The sequence below is a fragment of the Centrocercus urophasianus genome, unplaced genomic scaffold (assembly GCF_019232065.1).
Source record: "Centrocercus urophasianus isolate 14NV4802_14NV808 unplaced genomic scaffold, USGS_Curo_1.0 seq_29, whole genome shotgun sequence".
NCBI lineage: Eukaryota > Metazoa > Chordata > Aves > Galliformes > Phasianidae > Centrocercus > Centrocercus urophasianus.
Genome location: NW_024884855.1, coordinates 7,165,219 through 7,178,870, shown reverse-complemented (window position 1 = coordinate 7,178,870; position 13,652 = coordinate 7,165,219). Strand labels below are relative to the sequence as shown.

At 47.7% G+C, this 13,652-nt stretch overlaps 1 protein-coding gene across 1 annotated transcript in view; it reads right to left on the bottom strand.

The window, feature by feature from the left end:
• The window catches only part of PKD1 (polycystin 1, transient receptor potential channel interacting), an 85,727-nt gene that overhangs the window by 17,307 nt on the left and 54,768 nt on the right, over positions 1-13,652 (bottom strand). The window contains exons 16-25 of the mRNA XM_042827833.1: positions 12,703-12,849; positions 10,492-10,635; positions 9,243-9,522; positions 8,111-8,327; positions 6,920-7,070; positions 6,072-6,224; positions 3,751-3,895; positions 2,301-2,903; positions 1,664-1,820; positions 121-373 (exon numbers count right to left, since the gene is read on the bottom strand). Of these exons, the coding sequence (XP_042683767.1) occupies positions 121-373; positions 1,664-1,820; positions 2,301-2,903; positions 3,751-3,895; positions 6,072-6,224; positions 6,920-7,070; positions 8,111-8,327; positions 9,243-9,522; positions 10,492-10,635; positions 12,703-12,849 (2,250 nt within the window). The remainder of the gene's footprint in view (positions 1-120; positions 374-1,663; positions 1,821-2,300; positions 2,904-3,750; positions 3,896-6,071; positions 6,225-6,919; positions 7,071-8,110; positions 8,328-9,242; positions 9,523-10,491; positions 10,636-12,702; positions 12,850-13,652) is intronic.

The following is a 13,652-nucleotide window of genomic DNA, read 5'->3' as shown; positions in this document are numbered from 1 at the left end:
CTGGGAACAGGCCAGCCAACATCCAACCTGAATGTGAAGCTGATGGGATCCCAAGATTTCTAGGTGACAAATTTGCTAAGATGTGACAATGCCACACAGCATCTGCTTTATTTTACTCACAGGAAAGATGAACTGGACCGAGTTGGGTGGGACAAACAGACTGGCCCCAAAGGCAGTGAGGTGCTGGGTTAAGCACACAGCCTGGTCTGGCCTGGTCTCCTCCAGGGGGATGATGCCTTCTGTCTTCCACCGTTTCTCCCGCTCACTGAAGTACTGGCACAGGGAGGTGTACAACCCCAGAGTCACCTCCACTGGGGACCAGCTGAAATGGTTCGTGATGTTGAAGTAATACTTCTGGATGGTGTCATCAGTTCTGGAAAAGGAAAGGACAGCAAGAAGACATTATGAGCCTGCTGGCTGAAGAGATACAAATCCATTCTGATGGATCAGTGCCCACCCCCCTGCAGGGACAGATGAGGAGAAAAAGCAGTGAGCACAGTATAATCTGCACAACTCTCAGACCGTACGAACTCCAGAGCTACACAGATCACTAATTCTTCTCCACTCTTCCTATTATTTCAGTACCTGGGAGCACTACGTTGCACATCCTCTTTTCTTCTCTGTGCTGGCAGCTTTGCACGGCTCTCCCGCCCATTCTTCCCTATGTCCCACTGACCCCCAGGATACTTCCATAGCAACTGTGATTCTTGGCTGTGAGCAGATTTGCTCGTTAAGACTATTAATCCCTCTTTGAGCATGCTGTTACCACAAGCCATGGAAGTTGTGTCAACTTACACAACAGTGGCTCCACTCTTGCTCCACCTATTCCCAAGTTGCCTATCTGTGTTAGATAATGCCTAGGAATGGCTCCTAAATAACACGAGGCACGAACACACACTCCCGAGAAAGGCAGCAAGTCAGTAACTGAAGTTACAAGAATGATTGCTTTGATAAAAATAAGAGTTTTACTGCACGACCGTGGGAATGAGTCCCAGCATACTACAAGCAGAAGGCAAGCAGTGGGAAAGGGAGCCAGCTCATGAGGGGGCCTGTGTTCTCCTCCTGTGTTGGGAAGATGAGCTCTAGAAAACTGAAACTGTGAAGGCTGCACTACAATTCATGAACTGGACTAACAAGCATGGTGCTTTGTTCCAGGAAAGGCCTTCATGAGATGCAAGAAGCAGTCCCTGTATCTGCAAAGGTCAGTGTGAGTCACTTGGGGCAACAGATCTCTTAAAGGTGGGCAGCTCTGGGAGCGGGGAAGAAAGTCTGGACAAGCAACAATCAAAGACTCTGTATCAGCTGGTAGGCAAGTGAGCACAAAGAAGGTCAGCAAGGGGAAACTCAGCACCAGGATAAACCTCAGGTGAAAGGCAAACCACAGAGCACTGAGCTGCTTTCACACCAGCAGCAGATGATGTTTGGGAAGGAGAAAGAGCCAGGGTGAACAAGGTGCTGTGTTGGAGTGTAGGAATGGCAACCTGGAGCTGCCTGTCCAGGAGAGCTTTCTCCTCTGAGCACAGAGGAACACTGTGGACAGCCACAGCAGCCTGGCAGAGCAGTCTGGCATAACTCATGGTAAGGCCCTGAGCATCTCTCACATACATCCATAGGGGGTGTGGGAGCTGTGAATGGCAGGGATTACAATGGAGGATTCTCTTACAGTGGTGAAGTGAAGAAAGTGTAGAGCTTGTGGTCACTTCCAGACAGGGCCTCCAGGCTGATTTTCTTCGAGGCAGTGCAGTTGTGCTCATTGGGCTCTGGTTCATGGTGGAGATAGGCCATGATGAACGGCTCAGGCTCACTTGCAACGTAGCGATCTGCATGGAGAGGGAGAGAAAGAACAAAAAGTACTTTATAAACAGCCAGGAGAGCTCAATCACATGCCTGCTGCCAGCAAGGGATGCTCAGCGAGGAATATGAGGAATGCAGAAAGTTGGGAGAGATGCTTTTCCAGACTGCAGTCTCTGCAGTTCAACGGATTCCTAAGCAGGAGGCTCTGGATACCACTGGACCTGACCCAGAGAAAGGGCAAAATCTCTCCAGTGTTAATGTGGCTCACAAAAGAGCTGGGAAAAGCAAAAGGCTTCTCAGTGTCACAAGCACAAGCAAGAATTACACCAGGGACTGATAATGCCCATGACAATTGGAACCTCAGCAGTGCAGCACTCACTGATCTGACACCTCCTGCCAAACACATCCCTTGACACAGCCTTCCTTTGCTGCAACACCCTGCCCCCATCTCCCATGGAAAAAAACAAAAAGCAAATTGCACAGAGGGCTGGCTCAGCCTGAGCTACCATTCAAGACTTTGTAAGTGAGCCGGAAGTGCAGTCCTGCTTCTCGAATGTTGTTCTCCATAGTCACAATCAGGTTCACAGATGTTCTTGCCTCAATGACTTCAGTGCCAGCAGACAGGTTGTCGGCATCTGTATTATTTGACACCATTACAGTGATGGCTCTCTCTGAGTCCAGGCTGCCAATGGGGATCTGCACTCCATTGTGTGTTTGAAACTCCATGGAAGCTACCTTTGTGGACACAGTGTAGTTGCTGATGTAACCAAATGGGAAAGGATTGGAATCCACTTGGAACATGACTTGAATGACATCCGTCAGGTTGGAAAGGGTGGTGTTGAAAGCCTGGGGGATGGAGAACTGGCAGTTTGGCATGTTTTCATAGCAAAGCAAGTTGAAGGGATCGGACCTTTTGCCTGTGGCCTTAATTTCTCCTCCCACCAGCTCAAGGGGCTCTTCATTCAGCACTCGAGACTTCATGAGGATGCGCATCAGGCTGGAAGACAGGTTGTAGGCTTTGGGAGCTAACAGCAAATTGTGGGAATCTGCAAGCAGTTCCTGGGGCTTGGATTCTTGTGAAACGGTATTGACAAGGTGAATTAAATCGCCTGTCAGAAGAGAAACAAGAGCACAAACAGAGGAACTGGTAAACAGTCAGATAACTGCAAGAGTCTAGATAATATCTGTCACCTTCCCAAAACAATCAGACAAGTCTTTCCTTACTGTCATCTCACCGCAGCTCTACACTGTGCACATGACCTTCCACACTGGAAATGTTCAGTAGCCTGTGGCTAAAAATAGAGCTGCCAAATCCTCCTGCAGTTTCTCAGCTCATCTACAATGTTTGGTGGTGAAGACTTAATCACCACAGGCTTTATTTTCCTCCTGGGAATTGACTGCAACAGCAGATTGGGAAACAGTGAAGGGATGGATAAATCAAGCACGTTACTAAGGTTTTGCATTACACAGTGCAAAGCACTCAGAAATGTATGATGAGCAGTGCAAAGAAGGTATTCTGCTTCCCACTAGTAATTACACTGGAATTTCCATACAAGATTCAGGGCTGTCCCAGTGAAGTTTGGTACTCTCCTTGCTTGCAACCAGGAAGGCAAGCATCTGGAAGCCATATCTGTTATTCACTGTTTATGAAAGTAACAATTCCCTAAAGTATTGGTGAGTTTGTTAACAACTCTCATATTCAAATATCCACAAAGACAGTTGCCAAAGCTAACCCTGGGAAAAGTGCAGGGAGAATAAAGCAATGGGGGTGCCATGCTCTAAATCTTAGACACTATGTCCCTAAAATCCTGAAAACGCATGAGCTTCAAGCTCTAATGGCTTCAATCCTACAGAACTTCCATCAGTCTGCTTTTGCCCAGCAACCTGCACAAGCAGACCTGTGCCCTCAGCAGTGCCTGGTCAAATATCATCTATTCTTGCATGAAAAAAGCCAACCTGTGATGTTGAGGATGTTGTCAGCAATGCCAGTTGGTGTCACAGTGCCCTGGGTCATTTCTCCTTGCAGAATGGTCATCATGCTCTCCAGTTTGTTCAAAGTCCTTGTCAGGCAAGACTTGCAAACCAGCTCCTTGCTTACCACCTGCAAAGGAAAACTGTCTGATTTCAGCAGGAATGCTCAGAGTGAAAGAGGAAAGCAACAGGGAAGTTATGCTGGCTCAGTCCTCCAAAGACCTGAGAACATTATTTGCATTCTGCAAGTTATCCCTGCTCTTTCCAGCCCCAGGAAGGTATCTGTAGAGACCAGAGTTGCTCTCTCCACACTGAGGGATGCCAAGAATTTGTTGGTGTCTCTGGGAGCCTTCCATCCATCTACCCTCATGTTACAGTTTGCTGCTGTACAGGCAGACACGCTAGGAACTGATGGAAGATGCATTAGATTGGAAAGGACAACAAAGAGCACTCTGAAATTTCCTTAAGACCATTTGTAAGGGCCAAGCATGTCTCCTGCTGTTGCACCTCATGAGCACCCCTCTGGGGCCACTTTTCCCAAGGAGCTGAACAGGACGCCTCCATAAACTCAGCTGTCTTCAGTAGAAGTAAGATTTGGCCCTAACTGAATCCACTGCAGTATCCAAACACTCCTGAAAACTGTGGGAGGGATCCTGCCACTCAGGCGTGATGGATGGCCCTCCCTCTGCTCCCAGATGTGTCCAAGAAACAGAATGTTCTAGCCATGGCCTGGAGCTCCCAGCACTCTTAAGGGCTGGATGGGAGGGACTGAGGCAACACATGGAAGCTGTTACCACAATCCAGTTCCTAGTTCTTATTCATCTTTTCATTTTAATCATCATAAGATTCAGACGTGATTCACCATATGTTTTGGTAAAGAATCAAAACAGCATCTGCAGGTCTAGAACTCTCCTGTTTTTGCTCATATTTGTAAGCTATGAGAAGTGAAGATACTCTAAGTAAATCAGAGATAGCAAGACAGAGCGAGATATCCAGGTGGTTGGGAAGAAAGGAGAAACTACTTGAAGACTGAGTTTATTTTACTCTATCCAAGAGAAATTCATTCTCATTTACCTGTAGGTAAAACCAAAGAAATATCACCAGTGATTGACATTTCCACAGGAATGGAAGCCTGTGAGCTCTGTGCTGGGAACTGTCAACCATTCGGGAAATTCTAGATTACTGTTTTTACAAATGCTTCGTTCCAGCCCAGAGCAAACTAATCCTAGAATGTCAGCTTTTCCCATGGAACAAGAATTCTATTTCTAGACTTAGGCTTCCACAGCAAGACCAAGTCACAAGGCAAGAGCATGTGTGAGAGACAGAAACAAACCAACGTGGCATCAGAGTGGGATACCCTGAACCCCAAATCCCTGAGCAAAGATGAACAGAAGGAAGTGATTTTTGAGGTCTACAGACTTCGAAATAGAGAAAGGAGCAGAATGGGGACTCTGTGGGTGGCATGCAGTAGTCTGTCTATCATTTCAATGACCACCCATTCGCAGTCAGCAACGTTGCTGACCTGGCTGGGAAGGCAACGTGCAACCAATGCCAGGGTACCTGACTGCGCTCCCAAAAAGCAAAGGCTTGGGAGGGCGGGGAAGAAACAGCATGCCAGAGCAGACTGGCTGAGCACCAAAACCCAAGCACATTATATAACTGGGCTCTCTTCCCTTTGCCCATCTGAGAAAACACAGAAAACCACTCCTAAATCCAAGAGGCAGCAGCCCCAGCACCAGGGAGCTGAAATTGCTGGCTGGCCAGGGAATACAATGCTTCCAGTCAACAGCAGAGCAGAGAAGTGCTTCTAATCTTGTATTGTAGAAATAAGGCTGGAAGGAACATCAGTCCTTGGCTGCTTCCCTTTCTCAAGGCAGGTCTGACTCTACTTGAGTTATTCCTGATGGAGACCAGCTTGTCCTTGGAGATTATGAGCACCCCCCAGTAATTTATTCCAGCACTTCTCCAGCCTGCTGAGGACTTTCTTACAGTCTCCATCTGCTAGTTAAGAGAGCTAGTAAGCTGCCCTACCAGCACTGGTATGGAGAAGGAGCACAGAGTTCCTAGGTGTCTTCCAGCACACGAATACATCACCTTATCCACGCCTGCTAGATCGGTGGCATGGCAAGGAACAGAGCTGATAACACTTAGGATATCTCCACTGAGACCCTAATGATGTCAACAAATGACACCTACTGTCCCTGTGTGGTCTGTGTGTGGGAGAAAGGGGAGGAAACAAAAGAACTGAAGAGCATCTAAGCTGCTCCTGGAAGAGCAGAAGGTTGGGGGTAGTGATAAGTACGTACCGTGCACTGAGCCAGCGCTGCTGAGATCTGCTGGATATCATCAACTGTGTTCACATTCAGTGAGTTCAGGGTTTCTGTGATATTGTTGCGAGTCCAAGTCCGGAGTTCAAATTCATTCCCAGTCTCAGGTTCCAGAAGCATTGTCCGCTCATACTGAGGAGGATCAAAGCAGGCAGAGTGAGGAAATGCATCAGGTTGTTTCAGAAGCTGATGAGCTGCACTGAATTCACCTTTCCTGCACTCTACATCTCCTTCCCACCTGTTTTTCTCCCCAGATGATGATCTAATGAGCTGGGTTTTCAGCAGAATTTTCTCCAGTTCACAAGTGTGCTCCAAGCAATTACCTGAACAGCCTTGCACTTGACAGCTAAGTAGCACAGCAGTTTGCTGTCCCTACCCAGCAAAGCACAGTGCCTGTGCTCATGGGGATGCTGAGGTGGAGAAGGGCTGCCTCAGGGAAGCATGGAGGAGGTGGGAGAATTCGAGCCAATATTTCTGTCTTTAAATTCAGTGTTTACACCTGAGGCTAGCAGCAGAGAGGAAAAATTATCTGAAAATGAAAGCTGCATGATGGAAGTCCAGACCATTGCCTTCCCTGGGACCACTCTTTTATCTTACAACACCTTAGCTTTTTCTGGTCACTGTGTGTCTGGAGGCTGTTACTCCTTCTGATGCACAAAAAATAACTCCATCTCAGCTCCCAGCATGCACATATGCTGATACACACATAGAAAAAAAACTGTAGCAATAGTCCTTTTCCCACATAGTTGTACAAAACCTGTTCAAAGAACATTACTAGCAGTTGCAAGAGCTTCCAGAGGTCCCTCTTGTGCAGAGTGCTGCTTTACCTCATTCAAGATGGTGATGAGTGCCAGAGAGTACTCAATGACCTGTTGAGGGTCCCCCTGTTTCACTAAGCCCTGGAGCACTGTGTCTGTTTGATTGTAGAGCCAGTAGGAGAGGCTGGGGAACCCTTCAGGTAAGCCAATTTCCATGGATCTGCCAAGGAAAAGAGTCATTTGGTTGATGTGCATATTTTCAAACAGGGCTCGGAGCAGGGAGCAGAATCTGCCCGTTAGCTGGGAAGGAAAATAAAGGGGAAAAAGGTTGTTAAACAGTAGTGAAAGCATAACTAACACCTGCCCTGGTAACCCAATCTCCACTGAATGCAGGAGCTCCACAAGCCTGAAGCTTCTTAGCTGGGGCAGCTCTGCAAAGGTGGAAGTAGATGATGCATGGGGGTGCACTGAACTCAGGGGGAAAAATTCAGGTTTAATTTGATGGAGCATGAAGAGCAGCTAAATAGGGCCAGTGTGCTGGGAGGAGCTGCACTATTTTTGGCATCACTCTCTGGGGTCTGAGGAACAGCTGGGACACAGATTCTCCTCCATAGGCACTGCAGAACTACACACTCCTCAGGAGCATGGGACTACAGATCAGCCTGGAGAAGGAGCAGGCACACAGCTACACCAGGGAGCATTGAGAATAGCTCAGAACACTGCCTGAAGACTCATGGGCATTTGTCACCCGCATGGAGCATGCTGGAAACCATTGGATAAGAGATTTTACAGCCCTGCTGAGGCTTGAGCTGCAATCCCTTTCAGCCTATTCAAACTTATGTGCTCTTCACCTCGGCTACAGAAATTTCCCCTGGCTCTCAGCACAGCAAGACCACCCACAGTACCTGTGCTTGCTGCTGCCAACTTCATTGGTGGGCTCTTGATGCAGGGAAGGTGGCAGAGCACGAATAGGTCTTCCAAAAATATGATGTTGTGCCATAATCAAATCAAAGTGCCATCAGGAAATTAAGTGGAAGGTCAAGAAAGCAATAACTTTAGGGAAAAAGGCTGCCCTTTTAGAGATGATCCACAAAGACTGGGGCTGTCTGTTGCAGCATCATCTCCTGTTTGTTGAGACTCATCTGGAGATATCTCACCCAGAAAATGCCGAGCCCTTCAAAAAGGGAGCTAGCAGTTCAGGCACGAGGCAGTGATTCGGGAACTGTGTGCAGACTCAACCCAGCCCCTCCCCAGCCTTACTGGTTAATGGCCACCACGGTCGCTCCCAGTTGGTCCTGAACGAGGACTGACACAGACACCACGAAGCCACTCTCATGAAAGCCCGGAGGCAGGAAGGCGCTGTGCTCAGCACGGCTGCCTTTGTACACACAGAACTCATGGTAGTGCCCAGCGCGGTGGCGAGACGCCAGGAGGATGTACACCAGTGGGTCCTCTGCACTCTCCGTGTCCCGCCAGCCTGCAAAACAAACCCAAACACACTCAAGGGCACTGGGGAGCTGCTGTCACCACCCTGGAGCCCTCGGCTGGGACAGCTTAAGGACTCCACCAGGTTGGACAATGTTTTCAGGGCTTGCAGTGTAAAGCGCGTGGCTCCGTCAGGGCTTGCTGCACTGGGCTGAAACCTAAAATTCCCACCTCACCAAACATGTACTGATTTCATGATCGTTCTGCATCGCCCAGCCCAAAGTCGCAGCCACAACACAGGGAATCTACTGCTGCTTCTCCTCTACTCTAACTGTGCATCAGGGAGCAGCCTTCCCAGACCCGGCAGAACTCGTCATTTCCTCTGTGGCGTGGCTTCCCAGTATTTGTGCACAGAGAACATTAACCTCTAATCTTATGGGGAAAGAAGGCTTTTGGAGGCACTTGGCACTAAACTACAGACCATCAGCCAGGCCATTTTTCCAAAGCTGGATTCTTTGTTGCTGTCTCTGCAGCTGGTCGAGAAGATAACTGCTGATGGGAATATCTAGCCCATATGACAGAGATGGGCCCAGTGCTTTGTCTTTGCTCTTCACAGATCTGTGAGACTGTTTTGGGCATGTATCCTCTTTCTCCTGCCCTTGAAACACCACTTTCTTCCACAAGCACTATCCTGGCTCATCTACTGCTATTCAACTACATGGGTTAGGTGTAAAAAAAGTGCCTTTCTGCCACTGTAATTTCTACAGGGTGCCGTAATTTGAGCACACAGAACTGCTCGTGGTCCAAGCTTAGGGGAACAGTGAAAGAAAGGTCCACTCCTGAACTCACATCTCACTTAAAATGTCCTGGGGTATGAGCTAAGGGAAAACAAAACAACTGTGGGAATAAAGGCAGCTGGTAACTCACGAGGCATAAGAAAGGGCTGGCAAGTGCCCAGCACACTCACCTGTACACTCAAAGTGCACCTTTGCCATCAGTGCCCTGAGCGGTCCTCTGGGAGACAGCTGGCAGGATCCATTGATGGGCGGCTGGTTGGGGAGCAGGTCAATGGAAGCAAACCCTTCCTCCCCTGTTGTGAGGTCTGTGATGTGAAGGGTAAAAGTATAGCCCTCCCCATCCTTCAGTGCCCCTTGCCTCAAGACCAGGTTCATTCCCGTATCACCAGTGGAGGTAGTTTTTTTGTCCAGGATGAGAGACTTGTTTTTAAAGCTGTGCGCTGCCCATCTCTACAGAGATGAAGAAGGGAAAGACAGGAGAGGTTTTGTTTAAATCTGAAGTTATGTCCCTAGAATGTTTTCAGATTGAGTCTCTTATAAAAAGCAACAGATTTCTAGTGGGAGCGTCTGCCAAATTTGCAGTTGATAATTCAGCCTTAGTCTCGTGTGCTACGGCAACAAGAACTGGAACTTTTCCAAAACGTCTGATGGGAATATTTCCACTGTGAGATCTACTGTAGTCTCTGGGATTACATCACCCTCCGACAGAATATTTCATAATACAGAATACAAAACACAGGAAATAAATTAAGTACTCGTGGAGTCTCCATGGGACACCATGTTTTATGTGCTGTAAGCTGAATGTGTCCTGGACAGTTACTGTTAATAGCACAATTGTGATAACAAGAGGACTGCTGAGAGAGCCAGCCAGAAAATGCCATGCAGGTACATGCTTGGCATGCTGGGAGCAATACAGCTTAGCACACACAATGGGACTTCCACTTCTAAGACCCATTTCACTCAACAGGTTGCAGAAATGATGCTTAGTGGAATCTATAATTAGAGAGCACAAGGGACTTAGGGAATCAGAACAGACTGAACAACCTCTGCTTGAACAACCAGAATAACGTGTAACACACCAACTAGCAGGGAGAAGAAAATGCTTTACCGATCTCTCGGGGGAAAAAAGTGCCCTTGTGTAAAAAGAGCTGGTCATTCATGGCCTGGGCTAAGTCAGGACTTGTCCTTAGTAGATGCAGGCAGACACTGATGTAGAAGTGATGGGCTGTGTGTTCCACAGCCTCCAGGCCCCCAGAGCAGACATCTCCATCAGAATGCAGCCAGCACAACCCTGGGGAAGGGCATGTTCTGACAGCTTGCCAGAGGACCTGGTCGTTCTGCCCTGTCCTGTCTGACTGTCCCCTTCTCCCTGAAGTCTACCAAATGCAAACCAACAACCAGCATTGCTGAGCACTTTACCCCAATCTTGGAGTCATTGTGGCAGTTCTGGCAGGTCCCCTCCAGGTAGACATAGGAGCTTTTGCTTACTTCGTAGACAGACTGAGCTTTGCAAGAAACACACTCCAGCGATACAATCGGGACTCCTCCCCTCTTGATAAATACCTGGGAAAGCAAGAGGCTCCATCAGGAGATCAGAGATGCTGGGGGACAAGAATAGAGACATCTAACAAGTAAACAGACATTGCAGCACCTGGTTTTCAAGCAGGAGATGCTCTGCACCAGCCCAGTATGTGCTATGGAAACAGCAGAAAGGGATTCCCAAAGAAATTCATGTCAGACATAAGCTACATCACTTTTCTTCCACCACTAATTTTTGAAAGCCACACAATGCCAAGCTGGGCCAATCCAGAAGATTCTAGGTTTACTTCATTTATATATTTAAATATAACTCATTCTCAAATTGCCCTGAACCCTGCTTGTCCTTTAGGGTGGGAAAGATGCTACCTGATGCACTTCGCTGTTCTGACCATCTCTCAACAGCTGTCAGTCCTACAAAGAAGGGATCTGTGTTGCAGCTTGGAGGAATGTAAACAGGAGGAGGAGAGCCTCCATTTTAGTGCACATTGAACATATGGTGAGCACCAGCTCCAGGAAGCAACTGCAACTCTCCTTTGTTTTCTGTTGGCCAAACTCTTGGCCTTATCTCTGCAGCTATGCAGTGCCTGCCCTGAGGGACTGCACCTTTGTGCAGAGCACCCAGGAGCACGAGTGCTCTGCACCATAAGGTGAATATATCATGGAAACACCTGCACCTGTCTCTGCCATGGGTCCTGGAAAGGCTGCTACGTGGGAAGCATCTACAGCCCAGAATAAGAGAGGGCTGAGGGCAAGCCAGAGAGCGTGAGTTTGCAGAGGACATTCTTTGCTGTGCAAAGCCAGCACCTGCTCCCTCCAGGATGGCCACAGAGGCCGCCTTCCCAGTTTCTGCTCTGATCTATGGAGCTTGGTGTTGTAGTACATGCTGCATCCCATGTCTTGACCCCTGGGCTCTTGATTGCTTTGTGTAAGCATTTCTGACACTATTCATATCCCTGAGAAACAGAAACGATGGCAAAATTAGCTAGATGCAACTCCCACCATGCATCAAATGCTTTTTGCTCCGCAGATGGAAGAGCCAACTTCTCCAGAGAGCTGGGGCTAACATCCCCATTCTTTGCCTAAAGTCATTTGATCCCCTAGGAAACGGGGCTGTCCAGCATGGGACAGAGCCCTCTTCCCCAGCATAATGAACATTCCAAAGTCAAAGAAAGACAGTAATGAAGACATTACTCAGTATGGCAACTTTTAAAAGAGAATAAATATTCCACAGCACTGAGCCGGAGTGCATCGAAGCTTCATTTATTCCTACGGTATTCGCAAATTTCCTATTAAACTGGAATCATTGTTTTGCACTCATGCATGGAAACCAGATAGTACGGAATGTCCTTGAAAGACTATCAATTCAATTTTTTTCTTTTTATCCTCCAGCTTTGGTTTAAAACCCAGGCAGTAAGAATTTCCACTTTCAGACTAACTGTATCTCTAATTGCCAAACACACCATGATGAATGTTACTGACATAAACCATAGCTGCTGTCAGACTGCAGATGCATTCAGTGTTAGGTTTAATTTGACATAAACAACGTGCACTTAAGAAATCCTCCCTTAATAACATCCAGAAGGACAGTGAAATTAAGGATTAGCATTTAGGAAGCAAAAATCAGGGAAGAGCTTGGTAATCTTCACATGAAGAGCCCAGGACTGCGTATAGCAGTGCAACAATTACTGACCACGGGATCTTTTGTGTTTTCCCACAGCAGATGTGTTGCTGCAGACCCCTGCTCCCAGGAACCGCAGCCAGCTCAGGGCTGGGCCATGAACACCAGGGCTGTACAGTGAGACTAACCCAAGGTCTGCAGGAAGGAACAACAGGGACTTGGCAGGACAAGAAAAAAGTGCTGCGTAAGGTGAATATATCATGGAAACATCTGCACCTGTCTCTGCCAATGACCAGGACAGGATTGCTTTCGTAGCCCCAGCAATGCCCTAAATTCAATTTCCCCTGCATCTCTGAGGCACTCCAGTGCCTTCCAGAGCACTGAGCTGAACTGGAACTGCCCCTGGGATCAGGCTGGGAAAGCAGCAAATGGGCACACACAGGCAGAAAGCAACAGAGTTCTGTGATACGTACGGTTTGATTTGTTGCCTCGGGATTCATACCCTCCTTCCAGACAGTGAGGTTGAAAGTATACTCCACATCTGCTTCTAATACAGCTTTGGGAATTGTGACATTTCCTCCCTTGGCACTGAAATTCAGAGAGCACCCTGCAGCCGAGCTCTGCTTGCAAGGAGAAAAGAACTTTCAAACCCTCCTTGATACGGGTGTACATCGGGTTAGTCCACAGCCAAAACATTCAGGTCCACACCAAGCCCAGTTACCATCACAAAGCTTTCTGTGCAATGCCACCACCAGGGTGGGACACACGGGGTGGTGTGTGAATGACAAAGCGCATTAACCTACTCTTCAGGTTAGTATGAACACTCCTGCATTGCTTCCAAGTTTCAGATTCTTAATTTATAGCAACTGACTCTTCCATCAAATACTTCATAAACATTGCTAAACAACACAAATTAAACTTGAAAGTCTCATCCACACATATTTCACATATTTTCACTTTGTAAAGATAGAAAACAATAATCTTGTCCAAGGAAAATAATCCTGCATTCAGTTAAAACATTCTCCCGATGAGAATCGCCCATGCAAATGTTAAGGGCACAACTCCCCTGCCCCTTATCCACTACAGCATCACATCATTTCAGTGTGAGGGTGACAGGCACGATGTTTTGGCTTGTGCCTACTCCTCTAAAGTCTAACTGTTGCTATCAGACATCTAACTGTTCACAGAAAAGAGACCAGAGTCCTCCACCCTTTGGACAGCAGTCAGCAGCTCTGTGATTCCTTCAGGTTATGGAAGATGTTACACTGAACCTGAAGCAGAAGCCAAGAACAAAGGAAGCAGCGAAGTGAATGCCTCTGGCTTCCAGTGCAAATGTTTCTGAAGCACACAGGGAGGGTGTGCAGTGCTGAACTACAGTGGGCTGCATTGCACAGCTCCTCACAAAAACTTCTGTACCACTGCT